Genomic DNA, 19,587 nt, shown 5'->3' with positions numbered 1-19,587 from the left:
CCTCAGGGATCGGTCCTGGGTCCACTATTTGCTATATATATTAACGATCTGGAAGTAGGGATGGAGAATTAGATAAGCAAGTTTGCGGATGATACAAAGATTGGTGGTGTTGTGGACAGTGAGGAAGATTACCATAGGTTAAAAGGTGATTTAGGAAGGCTGGAAGTGTGGGCTGAGAAATGGCTGATGGAATTTAATACAGATAAGTGTGAGGTGTTACATTTTGGAAAGGCAAATCCAAATAGGTCATATGCATTAAATGGTAGGCTATTGAGATGTGCAGAGCAACAAAGGGATTTAGGAGTGATGGTAAATAGTACCCTCAAGGCTGATACTCAGGTAGATGGTGTGGTGAAGAAGGCATTTGGAATGTTGGCCTTTATAAATCGGAATATTGAATTCAAGAGTAGGGAGGTTATGATGAAATTGTACAAGGCATTGGTGAGGCCAAATTTGGAGTACTGTGTACAGTTTTGGTCACCAAATTATAGGAAAGATATAAACAAAATAGAGAGAGTACAGAGAAGGTTCACGAGAATGTTGACAGGATTTCAAGGTTTGAGTTACAGGGAAAGGTTGTGCAGACTTGGGCTTTTTTCTCTGGAGCATAGAAGATTGCGGGGGGACTTGATAGAGGTGTTTAAGATTTTAAAAGGGACAGACAGAGTAAATGTGGATAGGCTTTTTCAATTAAGAGTGTGGGAGATTCAAACTAGAGGGCATGGTTTAAGATTGAAGGGGGGAATTATAGGGGAACATTAGGGGAAATTTCTTTACGCAAAGGGTGGTAGGGATGTGGAATGAGCTTCCGGCAGACGTGGTTGAGGCGGGATCATTGGTTACATTTAAGGATAGCCTGGATAGTTACATGGAGAGGAGAGGACTGGAGGGGTATGGACCGGGTGCTGGTCAGTGGGACTAGGAGGGTGGGGATTTGTTACGGCATGGACTAGTAGGGCCGAACTGGCCTGTTCTGTGCTGTAAGTGGTTATATGGTTATATGGTTATAACACTGTTGCTCACATCTTGTTTAGTACCTTGAGACATGATTATATTTTTATTTTGAACTTCCTGCTGTTATTTTCCCATACTGGCATTTAACCAAATGAAAACATTTCTAAATTTGAACGAATAAGAAAAATTCCACCATCAATGATGCAAAGAAATAGGGGAGATCTCCGAAAAGTCTGTAGATCAGTCAGAGATGATTTAATTTAAATGTTCATGTTTTTTTTTTCCTTTTGTTTGCTGTCTGTATGAATTCTTCATTCAGATCGGCTGTTTAGTCTGCTTAACAGTTTCACTATTCCTGAGTGCTGCAGGTTCTGTGTAGTTGACAAAGTATCTGAAAATTCACCTGTAATTCCTCTCCAAGATGTGCACAATCTGACCTAGAAATACATTGTTGGCCTTTCATCACAGATGGATGTGTATCTTACCCAATGATATTGTGGGAGCATCTTCGCAAGAAGACTATGGCACTTTGACAATGTGCTCACCCAGACATTCTTAAAGATTATAGAGATGAACAGTGATTACTGGCCTTGCTAGCAACATCTTAAAAATGTGTAAATAAATCTTTGAGAGGTGCTTTCTTCAAGGTTGAAGGTAAACAGCATCATGGCCAGTTGCAAAATGTGGATCATTATTTTATGGACTGCAAAACTTCAGAATTATCACATTCAAAAGCTTTTGATTCCTCTTCTCATTCATCATCAACAAAAGCATTTTGTCATCTTATTAGAGACATAATTGAGCACAAATGATGTCTGAGCCTTTTACTCATTGCATTTGTAGATCTCGTTTCTTGCAGTCTTCGTTGTTTGATTGACCTACTATGAGATCATCACTGAAAAGACACAATACACTATTTACAATGAATTAACACATGAAACATTAACTTGACTACTCCCCACAGATGCAGAATTATCTGTTGGATACTTGCAACATTCAGTATTTGTATTCCATATTTATTGGGATATTTATGAAAGAATCCTCCAGGTCAATGGCGCACTATTTCTGCTGTGTGGCATTACCTATATAAAGGAGTAAAACATGAAAGTCTGCAGATGTCTTGATTGAAGAAATTCAGCAGGTCAAATACCATATGTTAAATAGCAAAGACAAAGACATATAAGCAAAGTTTTGCACCTCAGCTCTTCATCAAGATGTGGGCAAAATGGAGACAGGCACCTGAATAAAATGGGAGGGAGGAACAGGGCATGCCCAAAGTTCCTCAGGCAAGAGGTAATAGGTGGATAAGGGAGAAAGAAAACAAAAGCAAACAGGGGGATGGGGGGAATCACTCTGTGAATGGAAAGAGAAGGGAGACAGGGACAGGGAAGGGAGGGAGAATGGGGTGTGGGCTAACATAAATTGGAGAAGTCACTGTTAATGCCATTCAGATGGAATGCCCAGACAGAATATTAGCTGTTTCTCCTCCAATTTATGGGTGGCCTTGGTTTGGCAGTGCATGAGGCCAACTACAGACATGTCAGTGTTAAGAGTGGGGCAGAGAATTGAAACCATTGGCCATTGGGAGATCGCTGACATTGGCGATCCAGATCCAGATCATCCAGTCCAGTCCAGATCATCAGAAATGACCTCCTTCAAAAAACGTGTTTTCCCCTCTATCACCATCAACTCAGCCCTTACTCGCATCTCCACTGTTTCCCACTGATCTGCCCTGGCCCCAGATGCAACAAAAACAGGATTTTCCATATCTTCACCTACCATCCCACCAGCCTCCACATCCAACATATTATCCTCTGCAACTTCCTTCACCTACAAGATAAGAGTCCATGGTAAATCAGGAAACATACTAGCATGGTAGAGCATTGGCTGATTGGCAAGAAGCAGAAAGGTGAATACAAGGATCATATGCTGATTGTCTCCTCGTGGTGTTCCACAGGGGATGGTGTTGGGGCCGCTTCTTTTAATGTTGTATATTATTGATTTGGATTATGGAATGATTGGCTTTGTGGCAAAGTTTTCAGATGATACAAAGGTAATTAGAGGAGCAGGAAGCTGCAGAAGGTCATTGACGCATTAGGAGAATGGGCAGAGAAGTGGCAAATGAAATACAATGTCAGAAAATATACAGTCATGAACTTTGTTAAAAATAAATAAACAAGCAAGTCCTGGAAGTCCTCATACAGGATAACTGCAGGTAAACCTGTAGGCTGAGACGCTGGTGAAGAAGGCAAATGCATTGCCAGCATTCATTTCAAGAGGAGTAGAATACAAGAACAGGGATGTGATGTTGAGGCTCTGTGAGGCACTGGTGAGATCTCATGGTGTAGTATGAGCAATTTTGGGCTTCTCATTTAAGAAAGGATGTGTTAATGTTGGAAAGGGATCAAATGAGGTTCATTAGGATGGTTCTGGGAATTTAACGGTTATCATAGGACAATGTTTGGCAGCTCTTGACCTTTCTTTGTTGGAATTTAAGAGAATGGGGGGGGGGATCCCATTGAAACATTTTGAATGTTGAATGGAGTGAACCGGGTTGGCATTGAAAGGTTGTTTCACATGGTGGGTGAGCCTACGATAGAGCAAACAACTTTGGGTAAACAATTGAAGGGTAGAACAGAGATGCATAGGAATTTCTTCAGCCAGAGAATGGTAAATCTGTGGGAAACAGGCCATTCAGCACTTCTAATCTGTGCCAAAAACATCATACCGCTAGTCAAACTGACCTCCACCCATTCCATACATCTCCAGATCTCTCCCATCCCTGTATCTATCCAGTTTGTATATCCCACGTTAGATGGCAACTCATTCCACACTCCCACCACTCTCTGAATGATAAAGTTCCCCCTATTGTTCCTTTAAACTTTTGCCATTTCACCCTAAAGCCATGTCTTCTCATATTTATCTCTCCTAATGTAAATGGCAAGCGCCTACTCACATTTACTCTGTCCAAACCCTCACAATTTTGTTAACCTCTATCAATTCTCCCCTCATTCTTCTATACTCCAAGGAATAAAGTCTTAATCTGTTTAATTTTTCCCTGTAACTCAATTCCTGAAGACCTGGCAAATCCTAATAAATCTTCTCTGCATTCTTTCAATCTTATTAATATCTTTCCTATAGTTTGGTGACCAGAAATGCATACAATACTCCAAATTTGACATCACCATTGTCTTATACAACCTCACCATATCTTGCCACCTCCTCTACTCAAAACTTTGATTATTGAAAGCCAAGATGCCAAAAGCTTTCTTCACAACCCTATTTATTTGTGATGCCACTTCCAGGGAATTATATATCTGTATTCCCAGATCCCTTTGTTCCTCTGCATTGCTCAGCACCCTACCATTTACTGTGTATGTCCTACCTCCATTTGTCCTTGCAAAATGCAACTCCTCATACTTTTGTGCATTTAATTCCATCAGTCACTTTTTGGCCTCTTTTTCCAGTTGGTCAAGATCCCTCTGCAAACTTTGAAAGTCTTCCTTGCTGTCCACAACGCCTCCAAACTTAGTTTCATCAGCAAATTTAATGATCTAATTTATTACATTATCATTCAGTTCATTGATATAGACAACAAACAACAATGGTCCGAGCACTAATCACCGAGGCACATCACTAATCACAGGCCTACAGTCTAAGAAGTCATTTTCACTACCACTCTCTGTCTTCTCCCATTCAGCAAATTTCAAATCAAGTTTACAACCTCTCCATGGTTACTTAGTGTCTGTAACTTCTGAACTAACCTCCCATGTGCGACCTTGTCAAAGGCATCACTAAAGTCCATGTAGACAACACCCACAGTCTTTCATTCATCTACTTTCTTGGAAACCTCCTCAAAAAAACTCAATGTTAAACATGACCCTACCATGCACAAAGCCATGCTGGCGATCCGTAATCAGCCATTGGCTGTCCAAATACTTGTAAACCTGATCTCTCCGAACACCCTTCATTAATTTACCTACTACTGATGTCAGACTCACGGGCATGTAATTTCCTGGTTTACTTTTGAAGCCTTTTTTAAGCAACGGAACAACATGAGCTACCATCCAATTTTATGTCATCTCACCCATGGACAATTATGTTTTAAATATTTCTGCCAGGGCTCCTGTAATTTCTACACTCGTCTCCCTCAAGGTCTGAGGGAATATCATATCAGGCCCAGGGGATTTATCCACATTTATCACTGTAAGGCAGCATGCACCTCCTCCTCTTTAATTTTCACTATATATTCCATGCAACAACTGTTTGTTTCCCTTCTTTCCTTATACACTATGCCAATTTCCTGAGTAAATACTGATGCAAAAAAAAATTGTTTAAGATCTTGCCCATCTGTGAAGCTCCACACATAGACAACCACTCTGATCAATATTGTCCCTTACTATTCTTTTACTATTAACATACTTGTAGAAACCCTTCAGGTTTACATTCACATTATCTACAAAAGCAACCTCATATCTTGTTTTTTTTTTGCCTTTCTAATTTCTTTCTTAAATATTTTCTTACATTTTCTATACTCCTCTAGTACCTCATTTGCTCCTTGTTACCTATACACTTCTTTCTTTGGCTTGGCTTCGCGGACGAAGATTTATGGAGGGGGTAAAAAAAAGTCCACGTCAGCTGCAGGCTCGTTTGTGGCTGACCAGTCCGATGCGGGACAGGCAGACACGATTGCAGCGGTTGCAAGGGAAAATTGGTTGGTTGGGGTTGGGTGTTGGGTTTTTCCTCCTTTGCCTTTTGTCAGTGAGGTGGGCTCTGCGGTCTTCTTCAAAGGAGGCTGCTGCCCGCCAAACTGTGAGGCGCCAAGATGCACGGTTTGAGGCGTTATCAGCCCACTGGCGGTGGTCAATGTGGCAGGCACCAAGAGATTTCTTTAGGCAGTCCTTGTACCTTTTCTTTGGTGCACCTCTGTCACGGTGGCCAGTGGAGAGCTCGCCATATAATACGATCTTGGGAAGGCGATGGTCCTCCATTCTGGAGACGTGACCCATCCAGCGCAGCTGGATCTTCAGCAGCGTGGACTCGATGCCGTCGACCTCTGCCATCTCGAGTACCTCGACGTTAGGGGTGTGAGCGCTCCAATGGATGTTGAGGATGGAGCGGAGACAACGCTGGTGGAAGCTTTCTAGGAGCCGTAGGTGGTGCCGGTAGAGGACCCATGATTCGGAGCCGAACAGGAGTGTGGGTATGACAACGGCTCTGTATACGCTTATCTTTGTGAGGTTTTTCAGTTGGTTGTTTTTCCAGACTCTTTTGTGTAGTCTTCCAAAGGCGCTATTTGCCTTGGCGAGTCTGTTGTCTATCTCATTGTCGATCCTTGCATCTGATGAAATGGAGCAGCCGAGATAGGTAAACTGGTTGACCGTTTTGAGTTTTGTGTGCCCGATGGAGATGGACACTTGCTATACACCTCTCTCTTCTTCTTAATCATATCGCCAATATCCCTTGAAAACCAAGGTTCCCCATGCCTGTTAACTTTGCCTTTAATCCTGACAGGAACATGCAAACTTTGCACTTTCAAAATTTTGCCTTTGAAAGCCTTCCACTTACTGAACACATCCTTGCCAGAAAACAACTCATTCCAATCATTCTTCCTAGATCATTTCCACAAAATTGGCCTTTCTCCAATTTAGTATCTCAGCTCGAATACCAGACCTATCCATCTCCATAATTAACTTGAAACTAGTGACATTATGGTCACTGAACCAAAAATACTCGCCTTCACATACTTCTGTCAACTGATCTGTCTGGATCCATAATAAGAGATCAAGTATTGGATCCTCTCTCATTAGTACCTCTATATATTGATTTTGAAAACTTTCCTGAACTCATTCCACAACCTCCAGCCCTTTTACAATATGAGAGTCCCAGTGAATATGTAGAAAATGAAAATTTCCTACCGTCACAACTTTCTGTTTCTTACATCAATCTGCTATCTCTTTACAAATTTACTCCTCCAATTCTTTCTGACTATTGGATGGCCTATAATACAACCCTATGAATGTGGTCACACTTTTCCTGTTCCTCAATGCCACCCATATGGCCTTCTAAGCAGAGCCATGATATTTTCCCTGACTAGCAATGTCACTCCTCTCCCTTTCATCCCTTCCCCTCTATCACGTCTGAGACAATTGGACCCCAGAACATTGAGCTGCCAGTCCTGCCCCTCCTGCAACAAGTCTCACTAAGAGCAATAGTGTCATAATCCCAAGCCCTAACTCATCTACCTTTCCAACAATACTCCTTGCATTGAAATAAATACACCTGAGAACAAACCTTTGATTTCTATCTATACATGCAGTCCTCACATGACCTTCATCCTTCTCCACCTCACTATTTACTCTAACACTCTGATTTCCCTCCCACTGGAAAATTAGTTTAAACCTACCAGTGCAGCATTAGCAAACCTGCTCACAAGGATATTTGTCCCCCTCCAGTTCAGATGTAAACCATCCCGTCGGAGCAGGTCCCACCTTCCCTGGAAGAGAGCCATGTGTTCAGTTGCATTATCCTCCTATTTATAATCTCACTAGCACATGGCACAATCACTACTCTGGAGATCCTGTCCTTTAACCTAGTGCCTAACTCCATGAACTATCCTTGCAAGACCTCCTCACCCTTCATACCCTCATCATCATCCCCAAAATGGACCACATAATCTGGCTGCTCACATTCCCTCTGAGGATGCTGTGATCTTGATTTGAGATATCTTGAACCCTGGCAACATACCATTCAGGATACTCAATCTCCTCCTCAGAACCTTTAATCTGTACCCTAACTATGGAATCTCCTAACGTTACAGCTAGCCTCTGATCATCCCTTTGTTTCTTCGCCACAGAACCAGACCTGCCAGAGACCTAGTCGCCGTGATTTGTGCCTGGTAGGTCATCCCACCCAACAGTATCCTGAATGATATACTTGTTATTCAGGGGGATGCCCACAGGGATGCTCTGCACTGCCTGTCTGTTCCCTTTCCCTCACCTGACTGTCACCCATCTACCATCCTCCTGCCTGAGGTGTAATAATATCCCTATAACTCCTCTCAATTACTTCCTCTGCCTCCTGAATGTTTTAGAGTTTATCCAACTCCAGCTCTAATTCCTTAACTTGGCTTGTCAGGAGCTGCAGCTGGATGCACTTCTCACAGCTGAAGTCGTCAGGGATACTGCTGGCTTCCCTGCCAACCCACATCCTGCAAGAGGATCATTCCCATGACTTGCCGGCCATGTCCAACTCACTCTCTCACTAAAACACTCACTGTCTAACCATCTCCTTCTATCTCTATTTCTTTCCATCTGACGCTACTGTTCCTTATGAATTTACTACAACGTTCTGCTCTAATATGCTGGTAGTGTAGCTCCTGGGGAGGTAAAAAAAAATCAAAGGAGAAAACCTGTTTTGGCCAATTGCAAGAAAAACCATGGAAAATTCCTACCAGCTCCCTAATAACAGTCAAGCAGGTAATATATATATTTGCCTCTTATGTAGGCTGTGGGACCTACTGAGTTTCTTCAGCAATCTAGTGTACAATCACAGCATCTGCAGACTTTGTTGCTTCACTCTGAATTGCAAGGCTTTGTGGACTCATTAACAATAACAAGTAATAAACTGAAGGTACCATTGAATATGGAACACTGAAATAAGCACATCACAAATATAAAACCTGGGACATTATAAATTACTTTTAAATAGTTTACTTCTGTAGTGGTGGAGGAAAGTTCAATGGGAACATTAAAGAACTCTTAGATAAACACATGGATGGAAGGAAAATAGAGGATTCTGAGGTTGGGAAGGACTAGATTGATGGTAGAAGAGGTTTATATTGGTCCGCATGACAAAGGGGCTTTACTGTGATGTATTGTGTGTAGGAGTTTCCCCTTTTGAATTTGTACTTTATGCTCTTAGCTGAAAAAATGTTTTGCCTGCAAAACTGCTGTGAGTGCCTGTGGATGATAGCATTATGAGCACAATAGAATAGCTGCCCGGTAAGCAATCAGACTAAAATTCCACATAATTAATTACATTGGAAGGTTGATTGATTTAAAATGTTAAGGACTGATACACATGAAGAATTAAATGGGGGGGGGGGCGGTGGGGGAAGTGTACTAACCAAGTCAAACACAGAAACAGGAGAATAAACATAACTGGACAGTGAATAAAGAAAACGTGATAGACAAGGTTTTTGAGGTTTTATTAATTCCTGATGTGCCCATACTTTTGACCACATGTGGCCAAGACGATACTGGCCGATTATGGACCAGAAACTGAGTAGAATTTAACACAAGGTGAAATTCCATCTCCCACTTTGCCATTTGCCACAGCTGTCAAGGACTATGTGACACTCTCCCATATGATTAATTTATCTACAACAGAGCTACACAGTGATGGAGAACTTTGGAAACTTTCAGAGCCAAGTTATAGTTCCAGCATATCCTGTATCAAATTAAATGGGTCACCAGGATATAACTTTCTAAGAAATATCTAAATAATTGAATGTATGATTACTATTTGCTTCCACCATCTCCCAAGCAAGCTATTTCCACTGCATGACCATTCACTAACTGAAATATTGAGCTCAAAATTTAAGAAGAAAAGAAGGACTTAACAAATAGCAGGAAATGACTTAGCCTTCATGCTCACCATTCAATATTTTGGCTAATCTTCTTCTGCTCAAACATTCTCCTGTCCTATCCTTAATATGCAAATATGTGTTTTTTTCTTAGATTTTAATGTATTTCATTTATAGAGTCAAAGAATATTGCTGCAGGGAGCCAGGTTCTTTGGCCTCATTGGCCATGCTGATGTTGTCTACCTCAGTTAATCCCACTTGTATGTGCTTAGCCCTTACCTTTCCAAAACACGTGCCTGTCTAAATATTTATAAATTTAATTTAATTTTAACTTTAGAAATTCACCACAATGATGTTCACTTCCAGTTCATGAGCCCATGCCACCCCCCCCTCCACACACACCCCCAACAGTACATCTCTTTAACCTAAAACCATTATTTGTTTTTGAAGGGTGGGAGAAATCCAAAGCACCCAAAGGAAATTCACCCAGACACAGGGAGAACATACATATTCCCTGCAGACTTGGATTCAAACCTGGATCACTGGCACTGTAATCTTCTTTGGCTTGGCTTCGCGGACGAAGATTTATGGAGGGGGTAAAAAGTCCACGTCAGCTGCAGGCTCGTTTGTGGCTGACAAGTCCGATGCGGGACAGGCAGACACGATTGCAGCGGTTGCAGGGGAAAATTGGTTGGTTGGGGTTGGGTGTTGGGTTTTTCCTCCTTTGCCTTTTGTCAGTGAGGTGGGCTCTGCGGTCTTCTTCAAAGGAGGTTGCTGCCCGCCGAACTGTGAGGCGCCAAGATGCACGGTTTGAGGCGTTATCAGCCCACTGGCGGTGGTCAATGTGGCAGGCACCAAGAGATTTCTTTAGGCAATCCTTGTACCTTTTCTTTGGTGCACCTCTGTCATGGTGGCCAGTGGAGAGTTCGCCATATAACACGATCTTGGGAAGGCGATGGTCCTCCATTCTGGAGACGTGACCCATCCAGCGCAGCTGGATCTTCAGCAGCGTGGACTCGATGCTGTCGACCTCTGCCATCTCGAGTACTTCGACATTAGGGATGTAAGCGCTCCAATGGATGTTGAGGATGGAGCGGAGACAACGCTGGTGGAAGCGTTCTAGGAGCCGTAGGTGGTGCCGGTAGAGGACCCATGATTCGGAGCCGAACAGGAGTGTGGGTATGACAACGGCTCTGTATACGCTTATCTTTGTGAGGTTTTTCAGTTGGTTGTTTTTCCAGACTCTTTTGTGTAGTCTTCCAAAGGCACTATTTGCCTTGGCGAGTCTGTTGTCTATCTCATTGTCGATCCTTGCATCTGATGAAATGGTGCAGCCGAGATAGGTAAACTGGTTGACCGTTTTGAGTTTTGTGTGCCCGATTGAGATGTGGGGGGGCTGGTAGTCATGGTGGGGAGCTGGCTGATGGAGGACCTCAGTTTTCTTCAGGCTGACTTCCAGGCCAAACATTTTGGCAGTTTCCGCAAAGCAGGACGTCAAGCGCTGAAGAGCTGGCTCTGAATGGGCAACTAAAGCGGCATCGTCTGCAAAGAGTAGTTCACGGACAAGTTTCTCTTGTGTCTTGGTGTGAGCTTGCAGGCGCCTCAGATTGAAGAGACTGCCATCCGTGCGGTACCGGATGTAAACAGCGTCTTCATTGTTGGGGTCTTTCATGGCTTGGTTCAGCATCATGCTGAAGAAGATTGAAAAGAGGGTTGGTGCGAGAACACAGCCTTGCTTCATGCCATTGATCCAAAATGAGTGGTGGACTAGCCTCGCCAAACGAACCCAGCTCAGTGCGGACATTGGCGACTTCAGGGGTTTCTACGAGGCTCTAAAGGCTGTGTACGGCCCCTCACCCCAAGTCCAAAGCCCGCTGCGCAGCTCAGACGGCAAAGTCCTCCTCAGTGACAAGATCTCCATCCTCAACCGATGGCACTGTAATAGCATTACACTAACCACAACACTTACCATGCCATCCTAATATCTTAAATGATTTTAAATGTGCTTCAGACATTCAGTGAATAAGTCTCCACAACTCTCTGTGATAGAAAAGTTCAAAGAATGATCATGTTCAAGTAAAGACATTTCTCCTTATTTCAATTCTAAATGGCCTAACACTTATTTTTGTACAGCATATAAAGCAGATGTGAATGAGACCTATGACATTATTCTGCTAAATATAATGCCAGGATCACATTCATATTTTGAAGATTTCTCTCAAGCTTAGAGTGAAGAAAATGATCCATAGCCGAGACACAACACCACTGCCATGGACTTTCAGGGAAAGAAGATCTGTGATGGACCTGTGCCGAGAAACTGTGGCAATGTCAGTCTGCATACCTTGACAGATAGGGCAGTGGTTGCTGAGTATGGTGGGAGAAAGGTAAAAGCTACTGTCTGAAGCCAAGCACAGTACAGGGATTGCAGATAAAGAAATTTATCCCAGGTTGGTCATGAAAGGTCAGCAAAACTTTTGATTCCTGAACTTTTGTTTCCACCATGAGACTGGATTTGAGAATCGGGTTAGAACCCATGTTAAAGATTACCACCACTGACAAGGGTTGGATTCCGAAGGAACATTCTTTGAAGAGACATCAAATCTCCTCTTTCCTTGATGAGATTTTTAGCGACCAGGAAAGCCATCCAGCACACACTAATTTTAACAAAGCGAGTTGAAGCAAATCAAAAGTGAACACACGTAGAGCTAGCACCACCAGGCTGAGGAACAGCTTCTTCCCACCGGCAGTAAGAATGTGGAACAACCAAAGGAACTAACCATCTGAGACTCTCATATTCATGATACAAAATGTATTTATTTTTATAGATGAATACCTGTTGAACTTATGTATTTTTTGTCTTTATGTGTGTTATGTCTGGTTGTATGTCTGCGCATTTTGCACTGCGGACCAGAGAACACTGTTCCATCAGGTTGTACTTGAACAATCAAATAACAATAAACTTGATTTGACATGACTTAAGTTAGTCTCCCAACTGTAGTAGGCTCTGATTTCAATATTCATAGTCAATTTAATTGTAATTTAACCCATCCCTTAACATGGGGAGGTGAAGATTTCTTCCATTGTGGTTAGAAGTAAAACATGAAAGTCTGCAGACATGTGATAGAAGAAAAAACACAATGCTGGAGAAATTCAGCAGGTCAAACAATGTACTTTTATATAGCAGAGATAAAGATACATACCAACTTTTCAGGCTTGAGCCCTTCTTCAAGGTATGAACAAAAGGTTGGCTGGTGCCCAAGCAAAATGGTAGATGGGAAGAGGTAGAGGGGAGGAACATGGTCCTAAAGGGAGGAGGTAATACGAGGATACAGGATAAAGGGCACAGCAACAAGCAGGGGGAGGAGGAATGGCCTTCCTCTGGTGTCCACCTATTATCTTCTGCCATTGGGACTATACTACTCTCCTACCTCTCCCTCCACCATTTTGTTCAGGCACCTGCTGACATTTTTCCTTACTTTATGAAGGGCTCAAGCCTGAAACATTGCTTATGTCTCCATATTTCTGCTATAAAAAGTACACTTTTCACCTGCTGAGCTTCTTTTGTTATGTAATTAGGAAATAGCAATAGAAATTTGCCAAGGCAGAAGTTATGTGTAAAATAATATTTCTATTATTAATTACTAACAATACTTATCTAGACTTAACCACAATTATGTACATATATGTGTGTGTGTGTGTGTGTGTGTGTGTGTGTGTGTGTGTGTGTGTGTGTGTGTGTGTGTGTGTGTGTGTGTGTGTGTGCGTGTGTGTGTGTGTCTGTGTGAATCCAGTGTTGACATGAAGGCTCTTATATTGATGCAAATAAGTGATTATGAATGAGGTGGGAGAGACCAGATGTTCAGATGGTTATAAACTCAAGAAATTCTTGTTGAGTTGCTTCCTGTGAAACCTCTTTTCAGACAAGTGGTAGTCAAAACTCCCCTTTTCTTGGTGTAGGGGAAATGAAGTGAGTGGCATTCATAAAGCTTCCAGAACCCTTTTGTGGGTCAGTTCAAGTGACTTTTTTAGTCACTGTGGGGGTTCAACAGTTCCCTTCAAAATGTCCTTTCCTTCAGTCATGTTGGGATTCAACAAGTCCCTTTCAAAAGTGACCTTTCTTTTGGTGATATGAAGCCACTTCAACACAGTATTCTTCAAAGACCTGCTGCTCCTGGGCTGCTTCTTTAAAATGGCCCTGATCAAACAGTGTTTCTTTAATATGCTGGTCACATAATCTCTACACCTGTGTTCCAGGGACACTTCCTCTCTCTTCAGAAGTAGTGAAAATGAGTACATGCTGTCCCAGCCTGTCAGCCCCCAGTCAATCTCCAAACTTTACAGGTCCTTTTAAAATGACAGTCCCACTAAAATGAAAATGAACTGTGAGTGTGTAAAATGCTCCAGCATTGTGTTTTTACTTCTACCATTGTGGTCAGCTATTTGTGGTCAATTGGTCACTTCAGGATTTTGTAAAAGGTGCAACAATTTCTCCTCTGATTTGTCTCTCTTCCAGTGAGAACATCCCGAGTTAGTACAATCATTCCTTGCTTCCAATCCCTTCATCTCCACAATCTTTCTAGTTGTCCTTTCATAGCCCTCACTGGATTTGGAAGTACTGATAATGCATTCAGAACAGTGCGATACCTGTACGATTCCACCAATGATTTATAACCTGCTGGTAATGCTCTCACTGCTTCAACTCAATATTGACCTTCTTGCGCATGCTCACTTTTGATTTGCTTCCACTTGCATTGTTTCAATTATGTCAACTTATAGTCAATCTGGAGGCCCGGATCTCTTTAAACCTCCAAAAGAAATAATAATATTGAAGAAATGAAACTGCAGGATTGAAAAAGATTGAAAATAGTCTGTAAAAGATAAGCAAGCCTTGAATATCAATAGTAAAGTTAACACATCGCAGTAATTGCAGCATTCCCCTTCATTTTCTCTTCGGGTATAAACAACTCATCTCAAGATACTGCTTCCCATTTCTTACAGGAGAATTGCAGAACTGAATTCAGTTTTCAGGTGGCCGCTCTATTATTTAGTACTCATTGTAACGCTCTTAATAAATTGGAGAAATACATTGATTTTCCTTTATATTGATTAGTTTTGTTCTTTTCCATGGCATTTTAATCAATCTCTCCTTTTCTCCACATGGTCATACAAGTATTACTTCAAGACTCAAACAACAGAACCTGGGTATTTCTTCCAAGTGAGTCTCAATAAATCATTTCACATTAATCTTTGCTCCTGTATAAGTTTCACTTCAGAGATCTTTTCCCAAATCAAATTAAAATGGAAATGCATTTAAAATAATTCTATTCCGATTGCATGCATCTCTGGTCCCAAAAGCAAATGGTTTTGCTCACTTGATGCTTAAAAATTCTCCAATAAAATAAATTGTCATACCTCTTGAACACAGTGCATCAGAATGAAATTATTAGTTTTTAATCCAGAAATTTGTGTAGGCAAAGGATTTATAATTTACTTTCAAATCTATGGGGAGACCAATTATAGTATAGCAGCTTGCTCTGAATCCTAAGCATCAAAGTTAAAGAAGTTTAAAGTTAGCACTAAATTTTGATTAACATCCTGATGAAGGGTCATTGGCATAAAAGATTAACACTCTCTTTCCCCAGTTGCTACATGACCAGAATTTTCTGTTTTCATTTCAGATTTCTACTTTTTTTTTATTTTTGCTTCTTTTTTTATTTAGAGAAGAGTTTCACACCTTTCCTTCTTGAAACAATGTTTCAAAGTGAGGAAATTGATTTCAACCCAACCACTTGGGGACAGAGTAAGAAAAGCCAGAAATTCATCAGTCAAAGTCTACAAATTGCTAGAAATTCATGGGACACATTTTGAGAACTGTTGAATGGGGCCAGTGCTGGTTTTCCATCAAACATCCAAGATCCAAGATGGTGGATGCTCAGCAGACCAGACCATGAGGGTTGTAGGCTCCATCGGGAACAGCTGACCAGCGGAGGGCACCAGAATGGGAGAACACAGTCTGCTAAGAAGAAAAAGCCTGGGAGAGGACTCTGTAGGCTAGGAGACCACAATAACGGACCAGGGCAGGGCTTAGCGGCTGAAGGACTATCACCAGACTATTGGGGGCTGGCAACTGGCTTCTGAGAGCAAGGAATCAAGACTGAGATTCACGAGGGTGCCAAAGGCAAGTGTGACAATCAAAGGACCTTAGTCACTGACAACTTTTTAATTGCAATGGCTGTTCAGAAGCAGGGGCAATGACAGTGACATGGATATCTGGAACCCAATTTACCACCTGAAGAGACAGGAGGCTGTCTAGATACTGAGGTACAGAAGGTGATGGCATTGCCATCCAAGAACTCTCAATGTCTCTGAAGGGACATTGTCTTTTTCAACTTGATGGGCCCTGAATGAATGGACCTGTTTTATGTGGCTTTATAGGGCAAAGGAAAACAAATTTTGTGAATTTAATTTTTTTGAATTTAAAATACACCAAGATTACTGGCCATTTCTGCCCATGAGTCTGTGCCACCCAATTTACACCCAATTAACCTATACCCCTATTATGTTTCAAATAGGGGGAGGAAACCAGAGCCCCTGGGGAAAATCCATGCAGACAAATGGAGAACATACAACTCCTTACAGACAGCACGGGATTCGAACCCTGGTTCCAATTGCTGGTACTGTAAAGGCGTTGCACTAACTGCTACACCAACTGTGCAGTTAGATAAGACATGTCAATAAAGGAGCCTTGATACTGTTGAATCTTACATGATAGACACATTTTCTTTAACAGAATGAACAACAATTTTTCCTCTTCAGATTGGTAATTTGTCTTTCAGTGCTGCAACTACCAAAGACAAGTATAAAATTATCATGTCTCTGAGTTATTTATAACCTCTGGCAGCCATTGTAGGGCATTACTGTTTTGCAGCATGGTTTTATAGGTTCCATTTCAAATAACTTTCAGAACAGAGCCCTGAATGACATCAAAAATAATCAACATCTCTGTAAAGTAAGATCTGACATTCTTCCAGAAATGGAGACTAAAATTTTACGGGGCAGCGGTCGGGACAGGGGTTCAAATATCAGGCTGTCTGTAAGGAGTTTATACATTCTCCCCGAGTCTGCATAGGTTTTCTCCCACCATTCTAAATATAGTGGGGGTGTAGGTTAATTGGGTGTAAAATTGGGTGGCACAGACTTGTGGGCAAAAGTGGCCGGTGCTGTATGTCTAAATTTTTAAAAAATCATTTGACATTTTACTATATGGATGTTAGTTTGTGGATCCAAACACAATTTTTAGCCATTTACTTTGGAAAAGATGACATAAAATTCCTGAAAAAAAATCTATTATATCTATCATACCATGGCATTGTTAAATTGAAATAAAGGAAGAAAGTCATCAATCCAATCACAATAAAGATCAGTACCAGCCTTCCAGGTCAAAATACAATCATTTTAATTAAACATTGCTAATACCAATATGTCTGACATAAATTAGCCTCCCTCTCCCTACTGCTCTTTCACACACACACACACACACACACACACACACACACACACACACACACACACACGCACGCACACACACACTACACACACATACACACACACTACACACACACTACACACACACACTACACACACACACCACACACACACACTACACACACACATACCCTACACACACACACTACACACACACATACACTACACACACTACACACACACACTACACACACACACTCACACACTACACACACAGACGCTACACACACAGACACTACACACAGATGCTACACACAGACACTACACACACACACACTACACACACACTACACACACACACATACACTACACACACACTACACACACATACACTACACACTACACACCCACTACACACACACTACACACACACACCACACACACACTACACACACACATACCCTACACACACACACTACACACACACTACACACACACACTACACACACACACCACACAGACACTACACACACACATACCCTACACACACACTACACACACACATACACTACACACACTACACACACACACTGCACACACACACTCACACACTACACACACAGACGCTACACACACAGACACTACACACAGATGCTACACACAGACACTACACACACACTACACACACACTACACACACATACACTACACACACACTACACACACATACACTACACACTACACACCCACTACACACACACTACACACACACTACACACACACTACACACACTACACACACACACATGACACACACACACTTCACACTCACACACACACACTTCACAATCACACACACACACTACACACACACTACACACACACACTAGACACACACACTACACACACACTACACACAGTACACACACATACACACACTACACACACACTACACACACTACACACACACTACACACTCACTACACACACACTACACACACACACCACACACACATTACACACACACATACCCTACACACACACACTACACACACACATACACTACACACACACACTACACACACACACACACTACACACACAGATGCTACACACACAGACACTACACACACACTACACACACACACACACGACACACACACACACTCACACACACACTACACACTCACACACACACTACACACACACTACACACACACTACACACACACTACACACACACACTACACATACACTACACACACACACTACACACACTACACACACACACATACACACACACACACTACACACACACACACACTACACATGCATACACTGCAGATGATTGATTTTACACTTTTAATTAAGATTGGCACTTCTATTGATTCTCAGTGCAACAAAGAACGCAGTGTCAATAGAAGTTTCTGTACTCACTCGTGAGTTTGCCACCTCCAGCGAAACATTCTGTGGTGATGCACTGGGCACTGGAAAAAAAAAGTAGATGATTAAAGGAAGAGAGGAGAAAACTTTGAGATCATTATCTTTCATAAAGTGATCAAATAGCCCAAGATCAAATAATATAAACCATTCTACTGAGTAGTTGCAGAGATCCATCGGTTTTCTACGTCCAAATGTGGCCATTTATAGAATGAAATTATTCAGCACATGATCTCAGAAAGGCCATCATTCTCAAGTTCAGTGCTTCAGTGTCAAGTCAGCTCCACCCATTTAAATTCAGGAGATATTTTTCAAAAGTAATTTGTATGTACCTGTGTATTGCGGGTTCTAATCTTTGAAACACTGAAACTGTCTATAGTTGTTCAGGAACAAAAGCTTTGGGCCTTTAGAACTGCTGAAGTTTATAGCAGCAGAAAAACTAATAGAACAGTTGTTGGTATGCTGGGCAACAAAGATATGGCAGATTGCATAGACAAAGATCTTACTTTGCTCATCTGCCCTACACACTCAATTAATCTTGCAAGAATTTCTTCTTTAATCTGCAGATAATCATTCAAATTTAATATTACATAGAGTAAGATGCAGTGATTGAAGATGTTAAGCAAGCAGATCAGTAGCCATCTCATATAATGTACTTCGTACATAACGACTAAAGGCAGAGTTACAGAAAGAAATCAAAAGCAGCAAAATTTTACCATTTTGAGGTTTATTCTGAAGTCAGTTAACAGCAGGAAAGAAACTGTCCTTCAATTGATGTGGTTGTGGATGATCTCACAGGGTCATCCTGACAAGAGGGGGCTAGAATGCAGTTAATGTGTTGGTTGTTTTTCCAAGTTAATGGGAATTTTAGATGGAGTCAGTGGAAGGGAGTAAGGTATGTGTCATGGCCTGAGCTGCATCCATAATCCTCTCCTGTATCTTGTAGTCTTTGGCGGAACAATTCCCATACCATTCAGTGATGCACCCAATGACACACCTGCAGAAGTTAATAAGGGATGAGGGTGATGTGCTAAATTTCCTCAGGCTTCCCAGGAAGTTGAGGTGCTGATATTCTTTCCTGATCATTGCATCTAGATGGTTAGACCAGGTCAAGCTATTAGAGAT

General features: G+C 41.8%; 1 protein-coding gene across 1 annotated transcript in view; it reads right to left on the bottom strand.

Annotated features, from left to right (window-relative positions):
* dcc (DCC netrin 1 receptor) overlaps positions 1-19,587 on the bottom strand; it is a 718,171-nt gene that overhangs the window by 209,726 nt on the left and 488,858 nt on the right. The window contains exon 12 of the mRNA XM_069923064.1: positions 18,460-18,509. Within this exon, the coding sequence (XP_069779165.1) occupies positions 18,460-18,509 (50 nt within the window). The remainder of the gene's footprint in view (positions 1-18,459; positions 18,510-19,587) is intronic.

The sequence above is a fragment of the Narcine bancroftii genome, chromosome 3 (genome assembly GCF_036971445.1).
Source record: "Narcine bancroftii isolate sNarBan1 chromosome 3, sNarBan1.hap1, whole genome shotgun sequence".
Taxonomy (NCBI): Eukaryota; Metazoa; Chordata; class Chondrichthyes; order Torpediniformes; family Narcinidae; genus Narcine; species Narcine bancroftii.
Note: the sequence above shows the minus strand (reverse complement) of the source record. Positions and strands in the feature narration are given on the sequence as shown.